The 22,848-nt window shown below is 39.3% G+C and overlaps 1 protein-coding gene across 1 annotated transcript; it reads left to right on the top strand.

Moving 5' to 3' along the window:
• The first annotated feature begins 1,254 nt into the window (after positions 1 to 1,254).
• Positions 1,255 to 21,414, top strand: MSANTD1 (Myb/SANT DNA binding domain containing 1). The gene is made up of 4 exons (XM_063158046.1): positions 1,255 to 1,307; positions 1,426 to 1,690; positions 11,436 to 11,720; positions 20,328 to 21,414. Exons 2-4 carry the CDS (start codon positions 1,437 to 1,439, stop codon positions 20,566 to 20,568), a joined length of 780 nt encoding a protein of 259 aa, XP_063014116.1. The 5' UTR covers positions 1,255 to 1,307; positions 1,426 to 1,436; the 3' UTR covers positions 20,569 to 21,414.
• The last annotated feature ends 1,434 nt before the right edge of the window (positions 21,415 to 22,848 follow it).

Below are 22,848 nucleotides of genomic sequence, written 5' to 3'. Positions count from 1 at the left end.
ACGGAACATTTCCTGGGGATTAACGACTGACTGGGTGAGCCTCGGGCCATTAACCCCTGCCTGCCATTAATCTTCAGGAAATGCCCTGCAGTGAGGTCGTTATTGCTGTTATATGCTGAAACACAAAAATAATAATAAGAAATGTCCGTGGATTATTTATTTATATTTTACATAACACAATTCTATTGGGACTGTAGGAAATGAACATCTTTCTATTTAGCTGGTGGTAAGCTGGAATTAATGCAGTTCCTGCATCTCACTCTTTTGTGGAAGATTATTGTCAGACTGCAGGAGTGTAAGTGGGGCAGGATTTGGCCCACTGCTTGTATTGCAGTGTTTAATACAATGAATATGCCCTGCTTCTCTGATATTACTGCTGGCACAATTTAGCCCTATATAAAAACCAGCTCAAAATGCTTGTTTTACAGCAAAGCAATTTATTCACAGTTCTAAGCATCTCGCAGCCTTTTTTTAACTCGTTGAATAATCCTTTTAGGTTGCCCATAAAGCAGGTGAAATGCTTCTGCTGCAGTCCTAAGGCAGAACACAGGCTGCATAAATAGCATCTAAATTACTAGGAATACAAAATACACATACAGTAATACATACCTACAAAGGCAAATTCATACTGACAGGACTGCAGTGTGTGCTTATCAGCAGCAAAACATCTCGGGGAAAAAAAAAAGTGGCTTTATATTGAAATTTTGTATATATTTCTCTCTATATAAACACTTAAATACTATTTTTTGCATGTTCTAAAGCCCAGATGCAGGCTCCTTTTTAATGAGCCTGCCTGCTTAAACATTTATTAGCTTAGAGATGTATAGTTTTCATAAAGCTGGCTGATTCTTTTTGCAGAATATCTTTGCAAAAAAAAAAAGCTTTTTTTTTTGTGTACATGGCCTCAGTCCTTGCAACCTCCTAGAGAGTCTGTCAAGGCACAACTTAAAAGCTCGTTCAGGCGACCATGACCCCCTGCTAGCAGATTGTCTGCCTAAAAGGTAAGGGAAAGCTAAAAAAGAAGTAGAAACTTAAAAGTAGCTTCTCAAAGGCTGCATAGATCTTTTTTTTTTTTTGTTAAACCTAAAGTGTTTAAAAGCTTTAATATTGATGGCCTGTCAACTTTGTCCTGATTCTTTGGCTTTCAGTTAAAAGGTTTTTGTTGTTGTAGCTTATGCAGTTGCTCTGTTGCTATGGAAACGTGACATCAAAATGACGTTTCTCTGTTTAAAAGCTTTTAACTAAATTCCTGCCTGTCAGATGTAGGCCCCATTTTGTGCACTCAAGCTTCAAGCTGTTGCAAAAAGGTTTCATATGTTCTGTTGTCATTCAAATTCTTTATCCACATATGCATGTCTTGCACTACAAAAAACCTAAACTAAAAACTCAATCTATATTAAGTGTCCTCTTTTAAAACCCTTTTAGGTCAGTCAGCAATGGCTGCAGCAGAAATTCCCAGTTACATTGTCTCCTCTCAGACTGAGAAACACAGGAGGGCCAGGAACTGGACTGATGCAGAAATGAGAGGTTTAATGCTGGTTTGGGAAGAATTTTTTGATGAGCTGAAACAAACTAAAAGGAATGCCAAAGTTTATGAGAAAATGGCTAACAAACTCTTTGAAATGACTGGAGAAATTCGCCACGGAGAGGAAATAAAGATAAAAATTACAAATATGACATTCCAGTACAGGTAAGCTTCAGTTAATTCTTTTTATTTTAAGAGATTTTAGCAGGGACGGCGCAGTGATTTTTGCCTTTCAGAAAGAAGTCTCCTGGAGGAAATCTGTCGATAAAAGATTAAAGATTGTTCATATCGCTTTTAAAATTCTCTCTTGCCAATGCTGTTACGTCATTGTTAATTTGTCCCCCCCATTTCATGTCAAACTCTGGGACAACTTTGTTGCTTTAAAATTAGCTGGCACTGTTATGATGCAGAGGGATGGAAATGTATTTAATGGGGAAAAGAGATTTTGTTTTTTTTTTTTGGTCTTTGCTGAGGGGACTGATTGTGTTAGCTTGGCAGCCAATTCCTTGCAGTGAAACTCCTGCAGTTTCAAGTGGCCACTGAGGATCGGAATTGCAAGGCAAAGTTAAAAAAAAAAAGAAGAAAACTAGAACAGAATAATGTTTGGGGGGGCTGATGCTCCTCGATTTTGGTCTCGTGAGTTGAAGGGTTACACTTCATGGGGCCAAGAATAATTGAATGTCTTATTACTGAGTGACACACATTGCTATAATTATAAGCAGCAGCAGTGAAAGAACTATTATATCTGCAGAGAGAATCAATGTGCACCGTCAATACTGCTCCAAAGGAGTCGGGGGGAGGGCGGAGGTGTCTATGAGGGGATGATAAAGAACAGGCAAGCAGTCAGGAGGGGAAGTTGGCTTCAGAAAACGTGAGGCATTTGTGGATTTGTTGTTTGCAGGGAGAAAAATAATTAGAACTTAACAGAAATATTTCCATTTTTTTTTCTCTTCTTTTTTTTTTTTTTTTTTAAATTCTTATCTCTGTGAAGCACAAACTGCCTCATACTGGAAATCCTGAGTGGTGATTTGAGCTAGGTGCTTGTAATGCAAGAAAATCAAATATGTGACTCTTTTATTTAATCTCTCCTCAAAGCTCATATTAATAATAAAAAAGGTTATTACAGCAGGCAACCATGTTAAAACTGCTCGCTTTTCTGTAAGGCACCCTCACTGTATTTAATGCAGAGACTGCTCATCAAATAGAAAACTAGGGAAAATCCTGTAAACCCCTTAACTTTGAATGTCCTTCCACGTTTCTGTGATCCACAAGCATAATGTTTAACATCATTTGCCATAATATTAAACCTGATGTTTTGTGGCAAATCCTAACGTCTCCAAAATGTTTTACCAACCCTGCTGTAATCCATCCAGTTTCCTTCACCCAGACTGTAGATGAGAAAGCTGGAAGTCAGATAAATTTTTGTCCAGCATCACCCAGCAATTCCCACTCAGATGCAGATTTGGGAGTTGCAGGCTAGCAGGCTTTTGCTTAGTCTGCTGAATCTGCAGTCCTCCCTGCTGGGAATTGCATCTCGGCACTGAGATTTCACAGGTGTCTGTGGCAGCAACACTGCACGATAGTTAAGTGCCGTAATTGCCAAGTGGAATAGGTTATTTCTGTCAGCCTTTGTTCTAAATTTACAGTGTTGTCATCCATCAGAGAGTCTCATTTTTTTCCTAATTAATGTTTTTACTTTAAAGTTGCACTGGGGGAAGGGAAGAAATAAAATCACTCGCATGCATGCACAGTGTGTGTGAGAGAAACCACACTTTTAAGACATATCCTTCTATTTCTGTGAACTTCTAAGATTGCTTCTGTTGCATGTTGTCAATCTGCTTTTCTATTTTGCAGTGCATGGCAGCTCCCTGCTTATTGATTGAGATGCTAATTTAGGAGAGTTAAAAACTGCCTTGTGCTGTCACAGAGCTGTTTCATTTTGTGCTCTGGAATATAAAATGCATCTTATTTTTTGTTCACGTGCCTTTGCTGTCAGGGTGAGGTAGTATGGAGAACAGGGGCAAGCAGAAGATGTTATTCACAATTTCTAGTTTTCTGGGTACTTTTTGGTGGTGTGTGAGGATGGGGAAGGTTGTGGTGAAACTGTAAATGATGTGAGTGGCCACCGACTGCTGGCTTTGCTATGAGGCAGCCGAGTTTGTGTTTGGGTGCCTGCAGGACACTTGAGGAAGATGCTTTACATCACTGCATTTCTGAGCATCATTGCTGCCCTGTGGCACAAACTGGAGAGGAAGATCCTGAGAGTGGGAAGATGCTCTATTTTGAGATAATACTTTGTTAAGATTACACTGGGTTAGTGAGTGTGACATGGGAGAACGTAGCACCAGTAGCAGGAGTGAGGAGGGGTGTTCTGCACCTAGGAGCTTATTTCTGCACCCACTGCAGGATCCTGTACTTCTTTAGGCAACTCTGAACAGTCCTGCAGGGGTGGAGTGGCCTCTACTCCTCCTTTAACAGAAATAAACTGCATTAAAATATTTAATCAGATCATATTATTTACCTAAGTGCCACAATTTCATAAAGGAACATAAAACCCCGTCCTACAAATTACTACACACACATATATATATATATGAATGAATACATATATGTGTATTTTTTTCCATAAAAGGAAAAAGTAGTACTTGAATATTTCTACTAGTCTTTTTAACCAAGTTCAGTTTTGAAAGTGCTGTCACTGGTGTGGCTTATCCTGGGGCATCTGTTGAAGTAGATATTGATGATCTGAATCATATAGGCTTCTGAAACAGAAAGCAGTGAACACGTCTATAATGGTGCTCTCCAGTTTGAGGATCCCATGGCATTCTAAGAGGCAGTTCAGTAAATGTTTTCTTTATTCTGCTTAGTGCAAGCCATTCATTGAGTAGAAGGTGTCCAAGTCAGGCAAACATATGCCTAAGTAGGGCAGGAGTGTTTCTTGGCCAGTAATTATTGCAGTTCCTGCAGCAAGTGCAGCCTGCATGGGTGTGCACAGTGCAGGGGGCTCAGAAGGGGCTCCCACCCCAGGGATTCACGCTGGTTCTGGGTGTGTTTGGATCCCATGTGGGATTTGTGCTGCCAGGTAAAGTTACCTCAGGTGTAGCTCAGTGTGCATCTCTCACATAAGCAATTTTAGGGTGTTCATATCCCATTCCTCCACATCTGAGGTGAAAACATTATTCAGGGGTTAAAATGACAAACAGAAATTTATTTTATCTTATTATTACCTCCTTTAATTCTGCCCTATATTTCAGCAAGGTGACAAGAGAATGAGAAGATGTTTAGAGAGCAGTTTGTCTGAGCTGTGGAAAGCTTTCTTTATTAAGAGAAGTGTAAAAATAAAAGTTTGTGAATGCCAAAGGAATTTCAGAGGTGCATACAAATATGCACTATTTTTCAGAATGTAAAGCAGATTTTTTTGCCATAATACAAGAAGTTATTTATAAGAAGTGCAAGGCAAGAAATGCAGAACTAGCTGAAGTCATGTAAATCTGTACTGCACTGCATAATTAGCATGTGGAATTATTGCCACTGGAAATCATTGACACCAAGAGATCAGCAGGTTGTTTTATTATTACTATTTTTTTACTAAAGATTAGATTTATTAAATAAAAAACCCAGATGTTGTTTATCTTCCAATTAGGTAGAGTTGTGAAAGGCAGCAGATTTCAGGATATTACTGGCTGTTGATGGAAAAATAATCATGTGTTTTTATGGGTGAATGTGCCCTCAAAAGCTGTCTGTCAAAATCATTCTTGAAGTATTCAGCACTGACCTTTGTCAGAAGAGTGAGACAATGGACTGAGCTGGCAGTGATTCCTGTATTCCTCTGCATTACTGTAGTCCAAGTGCATTTGGAGGAAACTAATCAGGGAAAAATATACCGTGACCTGAAGTAATTCCTACTGGAGTCTCAGTGTATTAAGGGACCATTTCATCCACCGTGGAAATTGACTGGGTGGAAAATTCTCCTCAACGCCATAGGTGGAAGGAAAATTCTTTCTGCAGGTGTATTTGAGTAAAGTTCTGCTTTTAGGGATTGCTGTAAAATCTGAAATATCTGCTGTGGATAGACAGCCACCAGGTTTTTAATGTTCTGCTTCAAAGATACCTGTGTGGTGAGCTGCATGAAGCTCCCCATTTATCCATCCTGGAAGGAAGGGCTGAGTCAAGCTTCCTGGAATTCAAAGTTAATCTTTCACATGTGCTGGTCATCAGAAGATTTCCTGAGATTAGTGTGCCAGCTCTTGAGGTTTAGCATCTCTTAGAGTCTGTGCCCAGTTCTTTGTGTTGTGCAGCTTACTTGGGGCTATCAGCTCATGTGAACCTGCAATTATTCCTTCTCAAAGGAAGCACTGTCCTGTCACTGCTAATGTGCTGATCTCACTGTGCCACAGTGCTCTGTGACTGCTGTTCTCATGTTGCCACTGACACAATACTTATAAAAAGGAAGCACAGCTTGCACAGTGGTCCACAGTTTTGACTGATTCCTTCTGATGTTTAAAAATAAGAACTGTGTGAATGCAAATTTATTATTTTCAAAAACATCACCCTCCCCAAAGCCTAGAAAACAGGATGCAGCTGTTGCTCTTTGATTTGAATCGCAGTCAATTAATGTTAATGATTGGTAAATTTGAATCAGTCTCATGATTTGAATGAAAGAGTAGTCTAATTTTTTATTTTCATGTGTACATGATAGCAATTAAACATTTTTGCTTGTGTAATCCATTGCTATACTCTATGACATTATGCAACTGGAAAATTTGACCTCTGTTACAGCAAATGATAAAATATGAGTGCAGCCAAATTACTGCAAAAAGTTGAACACTTTACTATCTTTGTCTTTAATTTCAATAATTTATAGCAGATGCACAACTTAGCATTGTACTTTCATCATCCTTTTCCTCACCATTTATTGGTTCACAAACAGTTGCTATTTATTATTTATTTTGAAAGCTTTTCCTAGAAACCCCAAGAGATGGATCTTGTATCCATTCCTTAAGGCAAGTAGTAATATCAAATGCTGCAATAATAACAAAAAAGCAATCCTGCTTTGAGCAAAGTCTAAAAAAATGAAGCAAGTTATAGATTGCTTGCTTTTTGCAGACTAAATAATGATGATTTTCAAAAAAACCAAAACCTCTTTAGAACATAATATTGTGACAGTTTTTTTAAGAAGGTGGATTAATAGGTGCAGAGAATAAAGTCTGAAAAAAGGTCAATGGCAGCACAAATGACTCAACAGTTGTCTCAGTGTATTCGGTGGAGCATTTTGGCTGTGGGATCTCAAAAGTCCATTAATTTATTCACTTCTTTGGAATAAGACAGGCAATCACCTTTCAAATTAACTCAGTTGGCATGCTTTGGGTATTTGTCCACTGGAAATCTGACTTTGATCCTTGAGTTTTTGGATAGAGTTCTCAGTTGCCTCTGCTCCCAGCTGGATTTTAATAGAGCCTCATGAAACAGCAACAGGTCCAGATAAACTCAGTGTGAATTTATTTTGCAAGCTCTGCTGACTTTCTCACTTACCTCTGTTTCTTACCTCATTTTTCCTGCATGGCTGCTCCCTCAGGCAGTGATGTGCCCAATTGCAAAGTGTTAATGTTTGGCTCATCTTGCTCTCTCGTTTCTGGACTATTGCGTTCCAGCCTTCCTATTGTCCTGTTTCTTTTAACATCCCCATGTTTCATTAAAACAAACAAAACCCCAATTCTATCTCTAGGAAGCAGCTAAGGTTGCTGTGATGAGTTATGCTAATGACCGAGGGCAGTAAATTAATCTCTGCTTTAGACTCCAGTTTTTCCGGGGTTACATTTACCTCAATGCAGGCAAAAGCTCTCAGCTGTCTAACTAGGTTTTCTGGACTTCTGGCAGTTGTAGAAAAAAATATTTAAAAGTCAGTAAATCCTGGAACTCAATATTAGTATTATGAAGGTAGCTATTTATTTTTACCAGAAAGCTAAACCATCAACACTATTGGAGTCAATGTTCTCCCTATTTACCTCCACCTGCAGCATTTCTATTTCTCTTCCAAAGGACTGACAGACACTCCCTTTTCCCTTATCTTCTCATCTCTTTCCCTGTTTCATCCTTTTTTTCTGTGTGTTTGAGCCAGACTCCATACAGGTAGATGATTGCTGCTGGTGCTGCTTTTAAGCTAACACAGTTCTCTTGTCTACCTCCTGGTAGTGATCCCTTTTATTTAGCTCAGAGCTATAGTAAGCAGTTAGAAGTAGAATTAGTATCCATTCAATGCATTTAGAGCCAGAGAAATACCTGCATTTATATAACTGCAACTCTACAGCTCTGTGAGTAGACAATAAACAGCCTTCCTTCCAAATTGTCATAGTTCTGTAAGAAAAGGGGGTCTGGGTACACAGCTGAGCTCGAACAGCAATAAAACCACCAACCTACTCAGGCAAAATATCTACTCCTGGAAACCTTCTATTGAATTATAGAATGGCTCAGCTCGTAAGGGATCTTTAAAGACCATCTCTTTCCAACCCCTCCCATGGGCAGGGACAGCTTCCCTAAACCAGATTGCTCAAAGCCCCGTCCAAACTGGCCTTGAACACTGCCAGGATGCAGCATCCGCAGCTTCCTGGGCAACCTGTTTCAGTGGCTCACCACTCTGATTAAAATTTCTTCCCTTATATCTAGTCTGAATCTACTATAAGTTCTTCCCGAGCCTTCTCTTCCCCAGGCTGAGCAATCCTCTCTCTCTCAGCCTGTATCCGTGGCAGAGCAGCTCTGAGTATTTTTGTAGCCCTTCAGGTGGGGTCTCAGGAGAGCAGAGGGGCAGAATCCCCTCCCTCAGCCTGCTGGCCTTGCTGCTTTTGCTGCAGCCCAGGATAAATCTTGGCTTTGTGGGCTACCAGCACATTGCCAGCTCATGTCCAGCCTCTCAGTGACCTGCACCCCCAACTCCTTCCCTATGGGACTGCCCTCAATCTCTTCTTTCCCCAGGCTGTAGTTATACCTGGGTTGCCCCCAAAATCCCCACAGGGTGATTTAATGGAAGCAGATGCAGTAATGAGGCTGAGGGGAGTTGGTGTCTGTATTTCAGCCGTCACTGCCCACATGTCCCAGTCGGGTGTGCCTGCAGCAGTTATCAGAAATACCAGCACTAGGAAAGGACTGAGTCAGGAATCATCTCTGAAACTTTGTGGAGATTGAGGGAAGTCTCTAGGGACCAGAAAAAGGCTGTTGAATCTTCAGAAAGGCAGGAGGAACAAGAATTAGGAGTTCTTCCCTTCAACTCCTTAGGAGATCAATGAACAAGAAATTTGGGAAGCAATTTCCAGTCATGGAAAGGGGAAGGTGATGACTGCTGGTGACTGGGAATTACCAGCACTGAATCACACCTGACTGACCTGCTTGCTTTCTTTTTTAAAGCACTAGATCTGTGGATGAGGGTAGAGCAAATTATTGTCTAGCTCACAGTACAAGCCCTTTTGACTCAGTCTCCGAGAACATCTTGCATCCGAGCTGGGATGTTACACTGCAAGGGAAGGACTACCAGCTGGCTGGAAAACTCTGGATCTCTGGGCACAGAGTAGCTGTTAATGGTTTGTATTCTGCCTAGAGACTCATTCCCAGTGGAGGACTGCAGGTGTTTTGTACTGGGACGTGCCCTGTTTAAAATCAGCAATCCAAAGGTGAAGGTGGAGGTCACAGGTTTGCAGATGATGCCAAACTGGGGCTGCGGTCTGCACCTGTGAGGGCAGGACTGGCACTCAGAGGGACCTGGGCAGGTCGAGGAATGGGCTGACAGGGACCCCATCAAACTCAACAAGGACAAATGCCAAGTCCTCCTCTGGGATGGCCAAATGCTGGAACAGGAGGGGATGACCTGGCGGGGCAGCAGCTCTGCTGGTGGGAACCTTGGTGACATTGGGCTCAGTACAAGCCTGTTCCCAGAGTATCAGCTCTAAGCTTGTCCTGCTCTTTTTGACACAATGTTTTGCAGTCCTAAGGGCTCAAACCATGTCCCACAAAGTCTTAATGCAGCTGCTGGACTTGGCAGTGGCCTGGCTGAGATGTGGTCACCCCTGGCTTTTGCCGCCTCTCCCCTGGGATGACTGACCACAGTGAATGCACTCCATAATTGCAATTCAGTTTTAAACCTCATAGCTTGAACACATTGAGAGTTTCAACACAGGCAAACAAATATGGCACGTAGGCTTGGCTACTAGCTTGTAGTGGCATAATTGATCTGTTTTTTATGCAAACAGCCTCCACAATTGAACTAAAAATAATCAATATTAATTGATGGTTGTTGTCAGGCCTGTGTTTAGCTGTTTTCTCTCTGTGCTGGATGGGCGTGCATGTATTTGTAGGCTGTGCTCGATATTCTCTGACTATGAAATTGCAGCAGTAGGTTGTGAAATATGTATGAAATTAAAATTTTGAATGCATAGAGGGCATAAAAGTATGGATGGCTGTGAGGCTCTGCTTTGCAGGACTATGATGTGCATTTCTAAATAGCTGGAAAAGCTCATCAGACATTGCAAGGACAAGGAGAAAAGAATCCCTAAATGGCTTTAAAATCTAAGCAAATCTTACTGCCTTCTTTTCTCACTAGTGGATTTCCCCTTACTCTAGGCTGACAGTTTTTAAAAGGAAGAACTTCAAGTTCTCACTTTTAAGTTTGGCACCATTGTTTTCATGTTTACATGTTATTTAATTCTACCCCTTGCAAGACTGGTGTGGGCAGGATGGATTCTGAGGAAAAACCTGAAAGGCTTTAAGAAAAAAAAGGGTGAGCCAGGTGTCCAGGAATAGTGGTTTTTGGTTTTTTGTTGTTGTTGTTTTTTTTTATTTTTACCTGCAAATGCAAACCTCTAGCTGTGAGAATCAGATTTGGTTCAGCTTTTTGTTAATTTGAATGAAATCTGGTTTATGAAAATGGGGCATTTGTCATTGTTCTTGCCTTTCCTGTTGTGTTCCCTTCCTGCATTTTGATTTAGAGTAACAAGATCTGAACTGGGAGAGGCAAATGAAGAGGAAGTTTGGGACTCTAGTTGGGCTGTGGAATTTCTTTGAGAACTATACTACATCTATATACCTCAGTTTCATATTTCTCAGTAAAAGAAAATAAAATAACACTGGGTAACTACTGGGATAGCAGTGAACTTGTCTGAGGACTGAATAATAAATCTCATAAGATACACGTGAAAGGGATATGGTTGATAGTCCACTGTAATGTAATGTTTTTGTGCATGCTGTTTCTAATGCATTATTAACTGTTCTAGGGGTGTTTTTCTGTTTGTGGGGGGTTTTTTTTTGGTTTTTTTTTTTTTTGGTAAATTAATGAAACTCTGTACTTTTCCCTACCCTGATCTTTATTCTGTAACAAATGAACAGATGTCTGTATCTCATGGTTGTTACAAGGATATTTACCAAGGCCTTTCAGGGCTTTTAAGCCATATTAGAAAAAGGATATGCATTATATTTATAGCCACTTGTATTCATTATAGAAAATAAATATTCATTCTTCAAAGCATGAAAGCACAGGGCTGCCCTCAGTTCTGTAAAGGCTATGGTGTGTTGCTTAGTCCAGTTGTCAGGGACTGCTGTCAAATTGGTTAGTTGGGTATACTTTAAGGGGAAGAAAATTATCCTACCACCAACACAATACTGTTTCCATTAGAAGTTGTAATGTTCTTTATCTGTATTGAATTTCATTTGGGGGTTACATGCAACTTTTTATAACAGGTCAAACCTAGGAAAAGAACCTGAAAGGCTTCACTGGAAGTTAAAGAAGAAAAGTGTCTAATTTTATTCTCATTAAAAGCATTCAGTTTGACTCCTAAATGTGACCAGAACAAATGTTTTGAGATAGATCTGTATGAAAAGTACTTTTTGTAGGAAAACAAGCTTTAATGTTGTGTGCCTTTTCTTACAGGAAATTAAAATGCATGACTGACAGTGAAACTGTGGCACCTGACTGGCCTTACTACAAAACCATTGATAGGATCTTATCCAAAGTGACAGACCACAGCGATGTGAAAATGCATGAAAATCAGCAGCCAGGTCCTTCTACATCTCAGACAGAGGCCTCGCAGTCTCCATCAGCCAAGTCTACACCCCTCTACTTGCCATATAACCAGTTTACATATGAAGGAAGGGAAGAATGCTTTGAAGATGAACATTCAGAGAGCTCATCAAGCTTGCTTTCTTACAAGCTGAGGTAGCATCTGTTTTCCCCTCTTTTTTAGGATTTTGCAGAATGAACCGAATTTGCTGTGTAAAGGGAACACCCTCACACATTTTTCTCTAACAGCTCTTGTATTTTTCCTGTAAATCACAAATGAGATCTGTTCCCCAGTCTCAGTCACTTTGCTGAATTAGGGCATTTTCTTTATTCCTTTATGAAAGACTGGGAGGGAGTAGGAGAACTGGGCAAAAAGTTGTATATTATTGCCAAAACTCAGCATGCATGTCACGGCTCACATCAGGGAGAGTGTTCATAAAAGGAGTACAGGCATGTTCAAGAGAGTCCTGCGGTGCAATCAGAGATATAACATACTGCTTAGATGATTTTTGGCTTGCTCTAGTTCTGCTTTTGATATGACTATGAAATTTCCCTGGCTTCAGTTATTATTAAAATGGTGAAAAGATGCAAAATAAATACTTCTGCGGACGCTGAAAAGCTGCTCATGCAGTTTGAAAGCACATTGCATCATTTTAAATACAATTGAGAATGTAATTTTTTTCAACATAGATGCTAGTTTGAGATGCAAACATGTGATTCCTTTTTTTCTTTTTTTTTTTTTTTTTTTTGGATATGATTGGAGTTTCCTGGAAGGCAACATTTTAACAAAAGGCAGGGCTGTACTCTTGATATACATTTCAGACTTTACTGGTCTCATTTTTCACCCAGAGTGGTGTGAAATAAGAGCTGATTACAGTTTTCTGGCAGGAAAAAAGTTGATCCTAGAGATCCTTATCATGAGTGTGTGAGGCTTTAACTGTAACAGTAAAATTACCTGTCAGTCATGCAACTGTAAAGATGTTGAGCTGGAAGAAGAACCAACTGAGCAAGTTGGAATTATTGTTTCCAGACCCACTCTTGGATGAATAAACTAAGTTAAATTCATTCAATCATTCAAGCATATAGTTCTTAAATAACTGATTAATTTTAAAAACTTTTTTTTTTTGGCAATGAATATTTACCAGGGTGTATAACTTTTGAACTATAGCAACCTTTTTGTTCACAGGCAACAATTTTTTTATCCTAGTCCATTTTAAGTAGTTGATATTCCTGATACACAAACTTGCTTGACTTTAGGATTTGCAAACTCCACAGTCACATTTCAGATGCAATAACTTTATTCCCAATTGGATTTACAATAACATTATTTAATATTTAATTAGAAGGTCACATTTCCACAAACATTGTGGAGTTTATTCACTTGACGACTTGATGACACCAGGCTTTTTAAAAATATTGGATGTTAAATTTTTCAGCTTAGGGACAACTCCAGGCCAACACAGATTTTGTACCATAAGAGAGGACAGAGGTTGCTACACCAGGCTTCACTACAGAACATAGACATTCCTGACAGAGATCAAGTTAATCAACCCCAAACCAAATTCTGTTGTGCCAACAGTTTGCAGGTAGACTCTGTCATGTAGATGCTTTCATTTACAGCTAAAATGGAAGTCACTAAAATCAGTCACTAAATTATAAGCTCTGGAAAATTTAGGCTATGATGCATTTTAGTCAGCTTCAGGTTCACTGGTTTGTTAATTTATTTGTAACTTTATCCAAGGAAATACCCTAACCTGTTCTAGTAAAAAATATTTTAACTTGGCTGAATTTAGAAACTGCATCTCATTTAAATCTAGCCCCTAGTGGCACAGGCTGGCTTTCAGCTAGCTGCAAGTCTGGGGGGCAATGCCACTCAGCCCCTGCAATGCTGCTGCTGCCTGCTAGGAGTGGCTGTACTGGATGGCTCAGGAGGATCTGGAAGCTGCAGGGAAGGACAGGGCAGCTCTCAGGATGGCAGGACCTCCATAACTTTTAGAAATTCAGCCATGGTCTCACAGTCTCCACTGTGAAAGAATTTTGGGCAATAGAATATTGTGCATATCACTGAACAGCAAGAGTTACATGGTCACAAGTTAAAATAGTTCCCCTGTTTTAAAAGAAAAGGAGAAGTTGAGCAGTAGGTGCCACGTGAGAGATCAGTGTAATATTCCAGGTGAGCATCGTGATTGGATTAAACATTAGAAACCACTTGTGATAATGGGGCTCATGTCTGGTAGGAGAAAAAGTGTTATTCCAATAGAACTAGGGGGTTTGAAAAGCTTGTCCAGCTTTGACCTGTTTAATTTAGGCAGATGAATGAGAGCAGAGTAGGGAACCCTTTCTTGGCCAGAAGAAAATACATTCCTTGCTGGTGATACCACATGGGTTAAAACCACTTAGAGCTGCCATGTTAGACAAGGAAGTTAATTATTTTAGTAATGGAAAATTATGAACTGAGGAAGCAATTTATAGCTTAAGCAATTAGTGTCTCATCCTGTATTTGAAAAACACTTTGAAACAGCCAATAAGAGAGAAAAGAATAGCATTAAAAATTTGGGTCTATCTTGGCTATTTTATCAATGCCTTTGCCTCTGAACAGCAGGCAATTGATCCAACAGATTCTAAAAAAGAACAAAAGACAATTCTGGGAATTGAAATCAAAAGAATGTTTCAGGTCCTGAATTTCCCTGTTTTGAGAAACACACACTTGTCTATATGAAAATACAGATGTGTTTTGCAGCTGTATATTTTACAACTGACATTACAGGGTTTTTTCTTCAGTAATAAAAATCGTAATGTTATGGCAACAATTGATAGGGAAAAAAACTTTCAAACAGTAGTTCTCTCTAAATAACTTTTAAAGTTCTGAAAACTTTTCTGTTATTCCTTTAAACTCTCCAACACAGCTTTAGAGTGTCAGCTTGTGTTTTTCACAGTATCTTTGAACATAGCAGGAGTCTACTTGGCTATATAAATTATAGCTTAAAAGAAAATTCAATTGAATGTTTAGCTTTCATGATAGCAAAAAATGTCAACTTTTGTACTTCAATCAGTACATATATATTGTCAAGATAAAAATAGTTGAAACTCGTTTTCTTTGCATTCTGTTTGAAAAACTTTGAGTTCAAGACCTTACAAAACCCAAATTTTGCTGGTTAGTGATAATACAATTAATGTGAGATGACATTAACTTGAATTTTTGTTTCAAGTGTGTAGATGAGGGAAACATTTGGAATCCCTTTAAAGGGGTGCCTGTAATTGCTTAGTACTGTTCTAACACTTCTCTGACACTGTTATACAGTACCAAACATCTGACAATAATAGAATTATTCTATTGTGGTCATAAAATATAATGCAACGTGGTGCAGTCTCATACTGCAGCTTAAGCTTTTAAAATCCAAATTCCTGACACCACAATAAATGACTTTTTATCTAATTGAAAACAGTGTTTTTTCACCCTGTGGATTAATTTATGGTCTTTGTTTTCATAGTAAAATAATGACAGAACATATTTATACAGGTGTGAAAGTACTTCAGACTTCATGTGTTCTGCCATTTCTATTGTACTGAAAACGGGGGTGAAAGAGTTACTTTCATAGATTAAAGGACCATAATAAAACCACTGTGGTATTTAGTCTGACTTCTTGTTAGATACCACTTGAATGTGATCATTTTTTATGTGGAGCCCAGAAATGTTATGGAGAGAGTTCTTCCCTCAGCAGGGCACTTCTGCACTCAGGAGCCCCCTGTCTCTGCTGTCCTCCACTTCTTTGTTTCTATGATTTGTTTCACTCTGGGAAATACTAAATGTCTGGTCTAGACCTGATAAATTCAGAAGATGGAGAATTCACTCTTCCCTTCTTTCTAGTGATAAGCAAACCCTTGTTTAAACCAGTCACTTGTTTCTAATGTGAATTCAGTGAATGAAACTTTCAGATATTATTTCTGCTTACCTTTCTTTTCAGTATATTGGAGAACCTTTCAGTATTTTTTTCTTTCTGGCAAGGTGGTTGTGTGCCATGATTGTACTGTCTGGTATTTTTTAATTTTTAAATGTAGATTAATTAATTTGCTCCAGAAAGTTTACACAGGAGGAAAAAGTAAGAATTGGTAACATTAACTAGCCAAGACATGGATTAAAAGAAGTGCATTAAAACTTGGTGATGATGCTAATTTGGGAAACAACATATTTGGCAAAGACTTTACTATTTCTAAAATTATGCTATGGCTATTTAAATCTGAATGGGCATCATCTACAAAGAAGTTTGAGCTTTAGGCTATGTGCATTATGCAGTGTATCAACTCATTATGCAGACTTGTTATCCTAGCAAGGTGCTTTGCCCAGGCTCCAAGCCATTTGTGGTTCTTTTCTGTGCTTTACTTCAAGGATGAGTCTCATTAATCCCTGAATTCATTTGAATGATTGAATGAGCCTAGTTTACCAGAAGATCCAGATTGCCTCATCCTCAGTCCTTATGTTCTGAATATCTTTATATAATCTCTAATATTAATATTGATTATATCCAGACCATTGTTAATTCTTTTACTAAAGACATGGATTATGGAGGTCTGCTCAGATTTATATGAAGCTAAAAAACCCCAAACCAGTCAGAAACAGCTTTTAGGTGCTAAAAGCCATAAATTCCAAGAACTGATGGTACTGCAGACCTGTGTGCCATGAAGTAGTCAGAAATGAGGAATTGTTGCTAGGGTTTTGTGAAGATAATACATTTTGATAAACAGAGAACTCTTTGTATTCAACTCCTGCTTCATTAATTATTCACACATGTCCCTGAAACAAGCTGTATTGGATAAGTGTAAGCAATCAATCAAGGAAATTTTAATTGAACAATGAATTAAATTGGTATTAGGTAGGCAGACAGCAAATGCATTTGAGACTTGCCTAATACATTGCCTGATTGTATCTGGAGGTTTTGCTTTGTTCCCCCTCATGTCCATTACACACAATCATTTCTGCTCAGTCTCCTAGGTGAGACGGAACAATTTCTTTCCCTTGGTTTGCTTCCTTGGAACCCTGCCTGCCTGTTTTAGAGCATAGCAGGGAAATAGGTGCTGATGGAATATGGTCCCAGTGCCAGAGCCCTTCCACACTTGGTTCATGTGGTCAGAGGAATACCAATGCCAATCTCTTGTATACTCTGCCATAGGCACTGGAAGCCCAGCAGAAGAGTACCAGCAGATTGTATTCGAGGTCCTTACTTGCCTAGACCCTTCTTTCCTGAGATTTCCCTCAAAATCTACCTTCAGAGACTAGGCTTGGTAAAGAGGGAGGTGCTCCTTCAGCAGCTTGTGGGTGCTGTCAGGATCTGCTGCACCCATGTTGTCACAGAGGTGTTGGCTGCACAGGAGCACACCATGGAGAACGGGCGTCAGGAACTGATTGATGCCATCATCAGTAGATCCTTTTTCTTGTGCCCATGCTCTGGCAAAGGAGACATGTTCCTAGCTGGAACTCTTTGAGGATACTGGTGCTGCTTGGGTTACTTGGTGCTGAACCCATATTCCTGCTGCTCTCTTGAATTTGTTATAAAACATTACTGACAGAGAGGGATCTCTGACATGCTGCCCAGGACACCTAGAACTTCTCAAGAAAGATGGCTGAGAATCTGAGGAAACACTTCAGTATTCAAATAACTCATCACTGGATGGGCATCACTGGACATTTTACATTGTTTCATGTTGCAAGTGCTCTTTGCTTGTAAATTAGATTCTTTAGAGCCTTCTTTTGTAGGGCCCTTCTCAAGAGCTCCCTTTCAGCAGCAGTTCTGTAGAGGAGAGGATTTTATGTGCCCATTCCTTACTGTGAACTTGTGAGTGACCCTTTCAGTATCAGTCAGTGGAGAGAAAAGGAGATTGGGACCATCACCAAAGCTTGGGCTTTCTGAAAATTTCTGAAATAAGTACTTCTTTTCAATGACGGCTAATTATAAAGTTGTGTTTGTTACTGTAAACAAATGTAGGGAGTACTTGGGAGACCTTGAAGAATCCTTGGGCCATTGCTTTTGGGAGCACTTCTCTGTGCTGAAACACAGTTCTGAGCCAGCACTCTTCAGTGAGTATTTTTTAGTTATTAGTAGATTGCAGATACTGCTGACACAGTAAAAATTTGCTGCTCCTTTCTCTCTGGAGCTGTGCAAGGCTGTCTTGGATGTATGGTTTCATGTCTTACAGTTCTTTGATGGATTTAACTGAAAACCAGATAAAATCCTTTACAGACTCTAGGAAAACACGTCAAAGATTCTTTTCTCTTAAAAATAAGGCTTATTTTAGATCTTTCAATCTAAATCATTCCATCTTGGTTTATAATGGTTTTGTTGTTGTTGTCTCAGTGTAAATTGAAATCCAAATGGTGGCTACTGTTACCAAGAAAGACACACAATGTTCAGTGCATCTCAGTACCATTGACAAGCCTCAGATTTTCTCTCTCATTCCTTATTAAGGACCAGTCTCACCAGTGCTTATGTTGGCAACACACAAGCCCTCTTGTGGAGTGAGCTCGTACTGGTTTCAAGACAAGAGGTTTTACCACAGCTATATTCTAGCACTTTTCTACCACACTATTTTCTAGTATGGTGAAGAGAACAGAGATTCATCAAGCTTCCAACTTTTGAATCCTATGTGAAGATAAGTTTAAATTCAAAAGATGACTTAGGCTAAAATAATATCATCATTTCAGAAAGTTTCTTGCTCTGCCTATCAGAAAGCAAGCATTCTTTGTGAATGTTACTGCAGTGATGGGAAACTTGGAATAACAGATTCAGTGCTGTCCTTAGACAACAGATCTGCTGTGGATCTTTTCCAATTGCTTGACCTCTGTGAGAACCACATTTGAAGTAATTCTGGCCCTTAGAGTTAAAGGAGATAAACAGAATTTAGTGTTATCCAAGACCCATTCTCAGAGGATTGTGAGACTGATGATTTCAGTGACCTGCAGCAAGCTTGACTCACAGTTTGAGCAGACCCACAGTTTGAGCAGAGCAGCATGTATTTATTTTATTCACATTTATTTCATGCCCTAAATCAAATATGCTATATAGAACCTGCAAAGCTGAGATTATTGTATACCTTCCAAAGTAGATAGTATCTCACCCTTTTTGGGTCACTGCACTCTTAAATGTCAAGGGGCTTGTGTCTTTTTCTTATATTTGCATTAAGCCTTTCAGGTGCTAAGGATTGTTTATCTCTCCTGCTGACAGATCTGAATGTCACAGTGGCTGCTGCACAAAGCCTGTCAAGTAGGATAAGAACATGAATCAAATTATGATACAAATCTGTCACAGCTGAGTGACCTCACCCCCACTACCCTACTTCACATTAATAAAAACACATTTCTCAAGAGTTCAAGTTATCCTTATTCAGGGATGTCTTAAAATCTGCAGCATGTTGACATGGCATTCTAGTCACAGCTGTACTATCTCATTATTGCCTTTCACCTAGAAAGGATACTGCATTTGGCAGAACATGACTGAGATTGCTGTTTGTGTCAAGGGACTTCAAGACACATCATCAGATATCTTTGATGTTGGGGACTCCGGTCTGGAGTTACAAAAAGTGTAAATGAAGACATGGTCTCTCACTTAAAGTTAGGAAAGGAGTTATCCAGCTCTAACTGGAGGTTTCTCAGATGAGTAGCGCACTTAGACATATGCCTTTCTTCCTTTCTCACAGTTTAGCATGGTTCCTTCTTAGGCTGCAGGTTAAGAGACCCAGATCTGTGTGTGTGCTCTCACTTGTGTGCCACATGGGCTGGTTTTGACTGTGTGGCTCTGTCACCCCAAGTTAGAGCAGCCATATGACCTTTACACCTTGAGAGCACTGTCTTTATTGCCCTGTTTATCTCTCTTCCAAAACAGAAACCCAGAATGGTAAAGCATAGAGGAAATTCTTAAAATGTTCCCCAAATTCCACATGGCAGCTCTGCATATTTCATATGAGGATGTCCATTGCCCTTCGCTGGACACGCTCCAGCCCCTCAATGTTTTTCTTGTCATGAAGCGCCTAAAAATGAGCACAGGACTGGAGGTGTGGCCTTACCAGTGCTGAGTACAGGGTGATAGTCGCTGCCCAGGACCTGCTGGCCACAGCACTGCTGATCCAGGCCAGGTGACATTGGCCTTCTTGGCCACCTGGGCACACCTGGCTCATGGTCAGCCACTCTCAACCAGAACCCCCAGGTATTCTTCTGTCTTTTCATGTTTACAATGTTTTGTGGTGGAATATAAAAAAAATAGGGTCAGCGCCACTGCTGTGTCTTGGCACAAGGGCAAATTCTGAGGCTCATATTCTGGAGTGGGACCAGCCTTACTGATGCAGTGCTGTAAAAAACAAGCTGTAAGATACCACCACATGTAACCATGCTGCACTTTCTCTGGCTTTAAAATTGGAAGTTTCAATGGCCACATAAGCCAAATATGTCTCCCAGTACAGTGTATAAATTCAATGTGCAAGTCATGTCAAGATTAAAAAAAAAAAAAAGCCTGGTATTCTCCAGAGAAATTTCTTATTAAAAACAAAGAGATGTAAAACCTTTTTTTTATTATTTTTTTTAAACAATCTGCAACACTATTCAATAATGCATTAAATACTTATGTTTTGGCCCAAACTCGAGAGGGAATTTATTGGAGAACACAGGGGTTTAAAAATATGACTAGGTTGTAGCTTGGCCAAGAATATGCTATCGAATTTTGGGTTCTTTCTTTTTATAAATATGACTCTAATTTCTAACAAATATTCACATTTCAGAGCTGAAGAAAGACCAGTTAAGAAAAGAAAAATGCAAAACTGCAGTTTCCAAAAGAAGAAGCTAAAATTAATGGAAGCCATGTTGGAAGAACAAAAGAAGTTGAGTAGAGCTATGGAAGAAACCTGTAGAGAAGTGCGTAGGATCCTGGATCAGCAGAACATCATTCAAGTTCAAAGCTTACAGTTACAGGAGAGAATGATGAATCTACTGGAGAAAATGATCTCCAAGTCTAATGTGTAGTTTCCTTTGTGAATGCCTCTGAGATAACTATTGCTATTATAGATTACCATTTATTGCACACCATATGTGTGTCTGTTGCCCTAGTCCCAGGTTTTCCATGGAAATTAAAACCCTAGTGTAATCCTAGTTCAGCAAAGAAAACATAATGCAGGGTGAGAGCTATCCAGTATGATAAAATTAGTGCAATATATGCCTAAGCTGAATTATTTTTATACAGAAAGGTTAAGGGATAAATAGCTCGGGGAACTGAAGTACTATTTATGCCTAAGTCAGGTATTGTTTTGCAAACAGTGGTGTTGTATATTGCTTCACATCAAGGACTGCAGCTTAATCTGTTTTAGGAGAATGAAACAGTGCATTTCTAAACATGGTTATTGCACCTTGACTTTGCTGATGATTAAACCCTGTTTTGAAACGTATGCCTGATTGTATGTGACCTATGGTTCTTGTGAAGAGCTAGTTGGGACCATGACATACATAATTTTAAACTCCATGCCTGATATGAATAGTACTCTAAAGTATGAGGGTAAAAATAGTCTATTCAAATACAATTTTTGATATAAAAACAAGCACCCCAAACCACCTTCCTATATACTGAATACTAAAATGTATAGAAGATACTTGAAGTTGCTTTTGATATTAAACATTTGAATTTTTTTCATTATTAACTGGAATCTGTTGACTTAACGAACAACCAGCAATGAAAACTTTCATTTATTCTCTATCACAAAAGAAAAGTATTGTACTGTGTGTATATACATATATATAATGTCTATCAAATGAAATAAAGAAAAAGAAGAAACTTACTGCTTATTGCTGGGCAGATAGGGTGCTTTGGGACAGCAAAGAGACTGGGAATGCTGAGCACAGTGAGAGGTTCACAGTCACTGCTGGCAGGGTGAAGATCCGCGGGGCTGGTGCCCAGATGGACAGGGATGCACCACACGAGGGAGCCGCAGGCACGGAGGATGGTACCCAGGGAGCTGAGATGCGGCACCAGCTCGGGATGGCTCCTCCATGAAACGTGACATTTAAATAATCTTTCACTTAAATTCGAAAATTGGCCGACAGAATTTCCTATGTGCCTTTCCTTTTATGTTCTTAAAAAAACCCCATATTTCTTCCTTTTTTACTGTGTTGGCAAAGGTTGGATTCCAATATAGAAACTAAAGAATTAGTACAAGGAACTCAGGCCATTTTCCATTTTCACTATTGAATAATGTCCCCTCTTAAAACTTTGTCTTTGAAAGTGTTTGCATTCTCCTATACAATTTAATGTGTTGTTGCCTAAAGGTGAGCTAAAAAATTTTAAATCCCTGACACAACAAATTAATCTCTAATTATGCTTGCTGAACAGGATGAAGGTTATACTCACCAAGCAAATTAATAATATGTAGAAATATTTCTTAGAAAGACCTCCAGGTATGAAGATTAAAAGTTATTAAATATCTAAATGTGGCCCATTCCTACTGATTTTAATTAACGATAACAGGATAAGGCAAATGTAGTAGAAGCCTGAACTTGGAGAAAATGGTGGCTGCTGAAATATAAACAAAGTAACTGTCCCTCACCCCACCTTTACTACAGCGATTGCATGATTGGAAAAGTGCCAAGTTTCTTTTCTGATTCTGCAAAGATCGTTTTACACATTTCAAATGTAGATCTGTCATGCATTCAGGTAAGCTACATGTTCAGTGCCTCCTGACACTTTAACTTGTTTACAGCAAGAGATAAAGAAATTCTCCCCTGACTCCACAGGAATTAATAGTATTTACTCTAACTATCTACTTAAATCATATAGCAATTAAATCCAATTAATGAGCAGTAACAATGGCAGCACAGCTGAACCTTGTACTGCAGAGTAGGTAGCCCCCTCCTTCCTCTTATTACAGCTCCAGATCTGTAGGAACACAAGCATGGAGAAAATCTGATTCCTTGCTTGCTACCACGAGGAACCATGTCATATAACCCCTTTTGTAAATGTGTGAACCTGTTTCTTAAAATGAATTAGGTGTTTTGTCTACAAAATTATATGAAGACCTGCATTACAAACAGGTAAATGAAGATTGCTATTATTGTAAGATTCTAGGATGCTTCTAGGATTATTCCTGATTAATTTATACCAATTTTTTCTTGTATCAACACTAATTTTGTTGCTTTATATACCATTTACTCTTGAGAGCTAGAGGTCATGCCCCATGCAACCCTTCTTCTGATTTATAATCCTCATTTATAAGGTAGGATTTTGATGACTGTTTTGCTAATTTTGCTCTTTTGAGT

This window comes from Melospiza melodia, chromosome 5 (assembly GCF_035770615.1).
Source record: "Melospiza melodia melodia isolate bMelMel2 chromosome 5, bMelMel2.pri, whole genome shotgun sequence".
Taxonomy (NCBI): domain Eukaryota; kingdom Metazoa; phylum Chordata; class Aves; order Passeriformes; family Passerellidae; genus Melospiza; species Melospiza melodia.
Note: the sequence above shows the minus strand (reverse complement) of the source record. Positions and strands in the feature narration are given on the sequence as shown.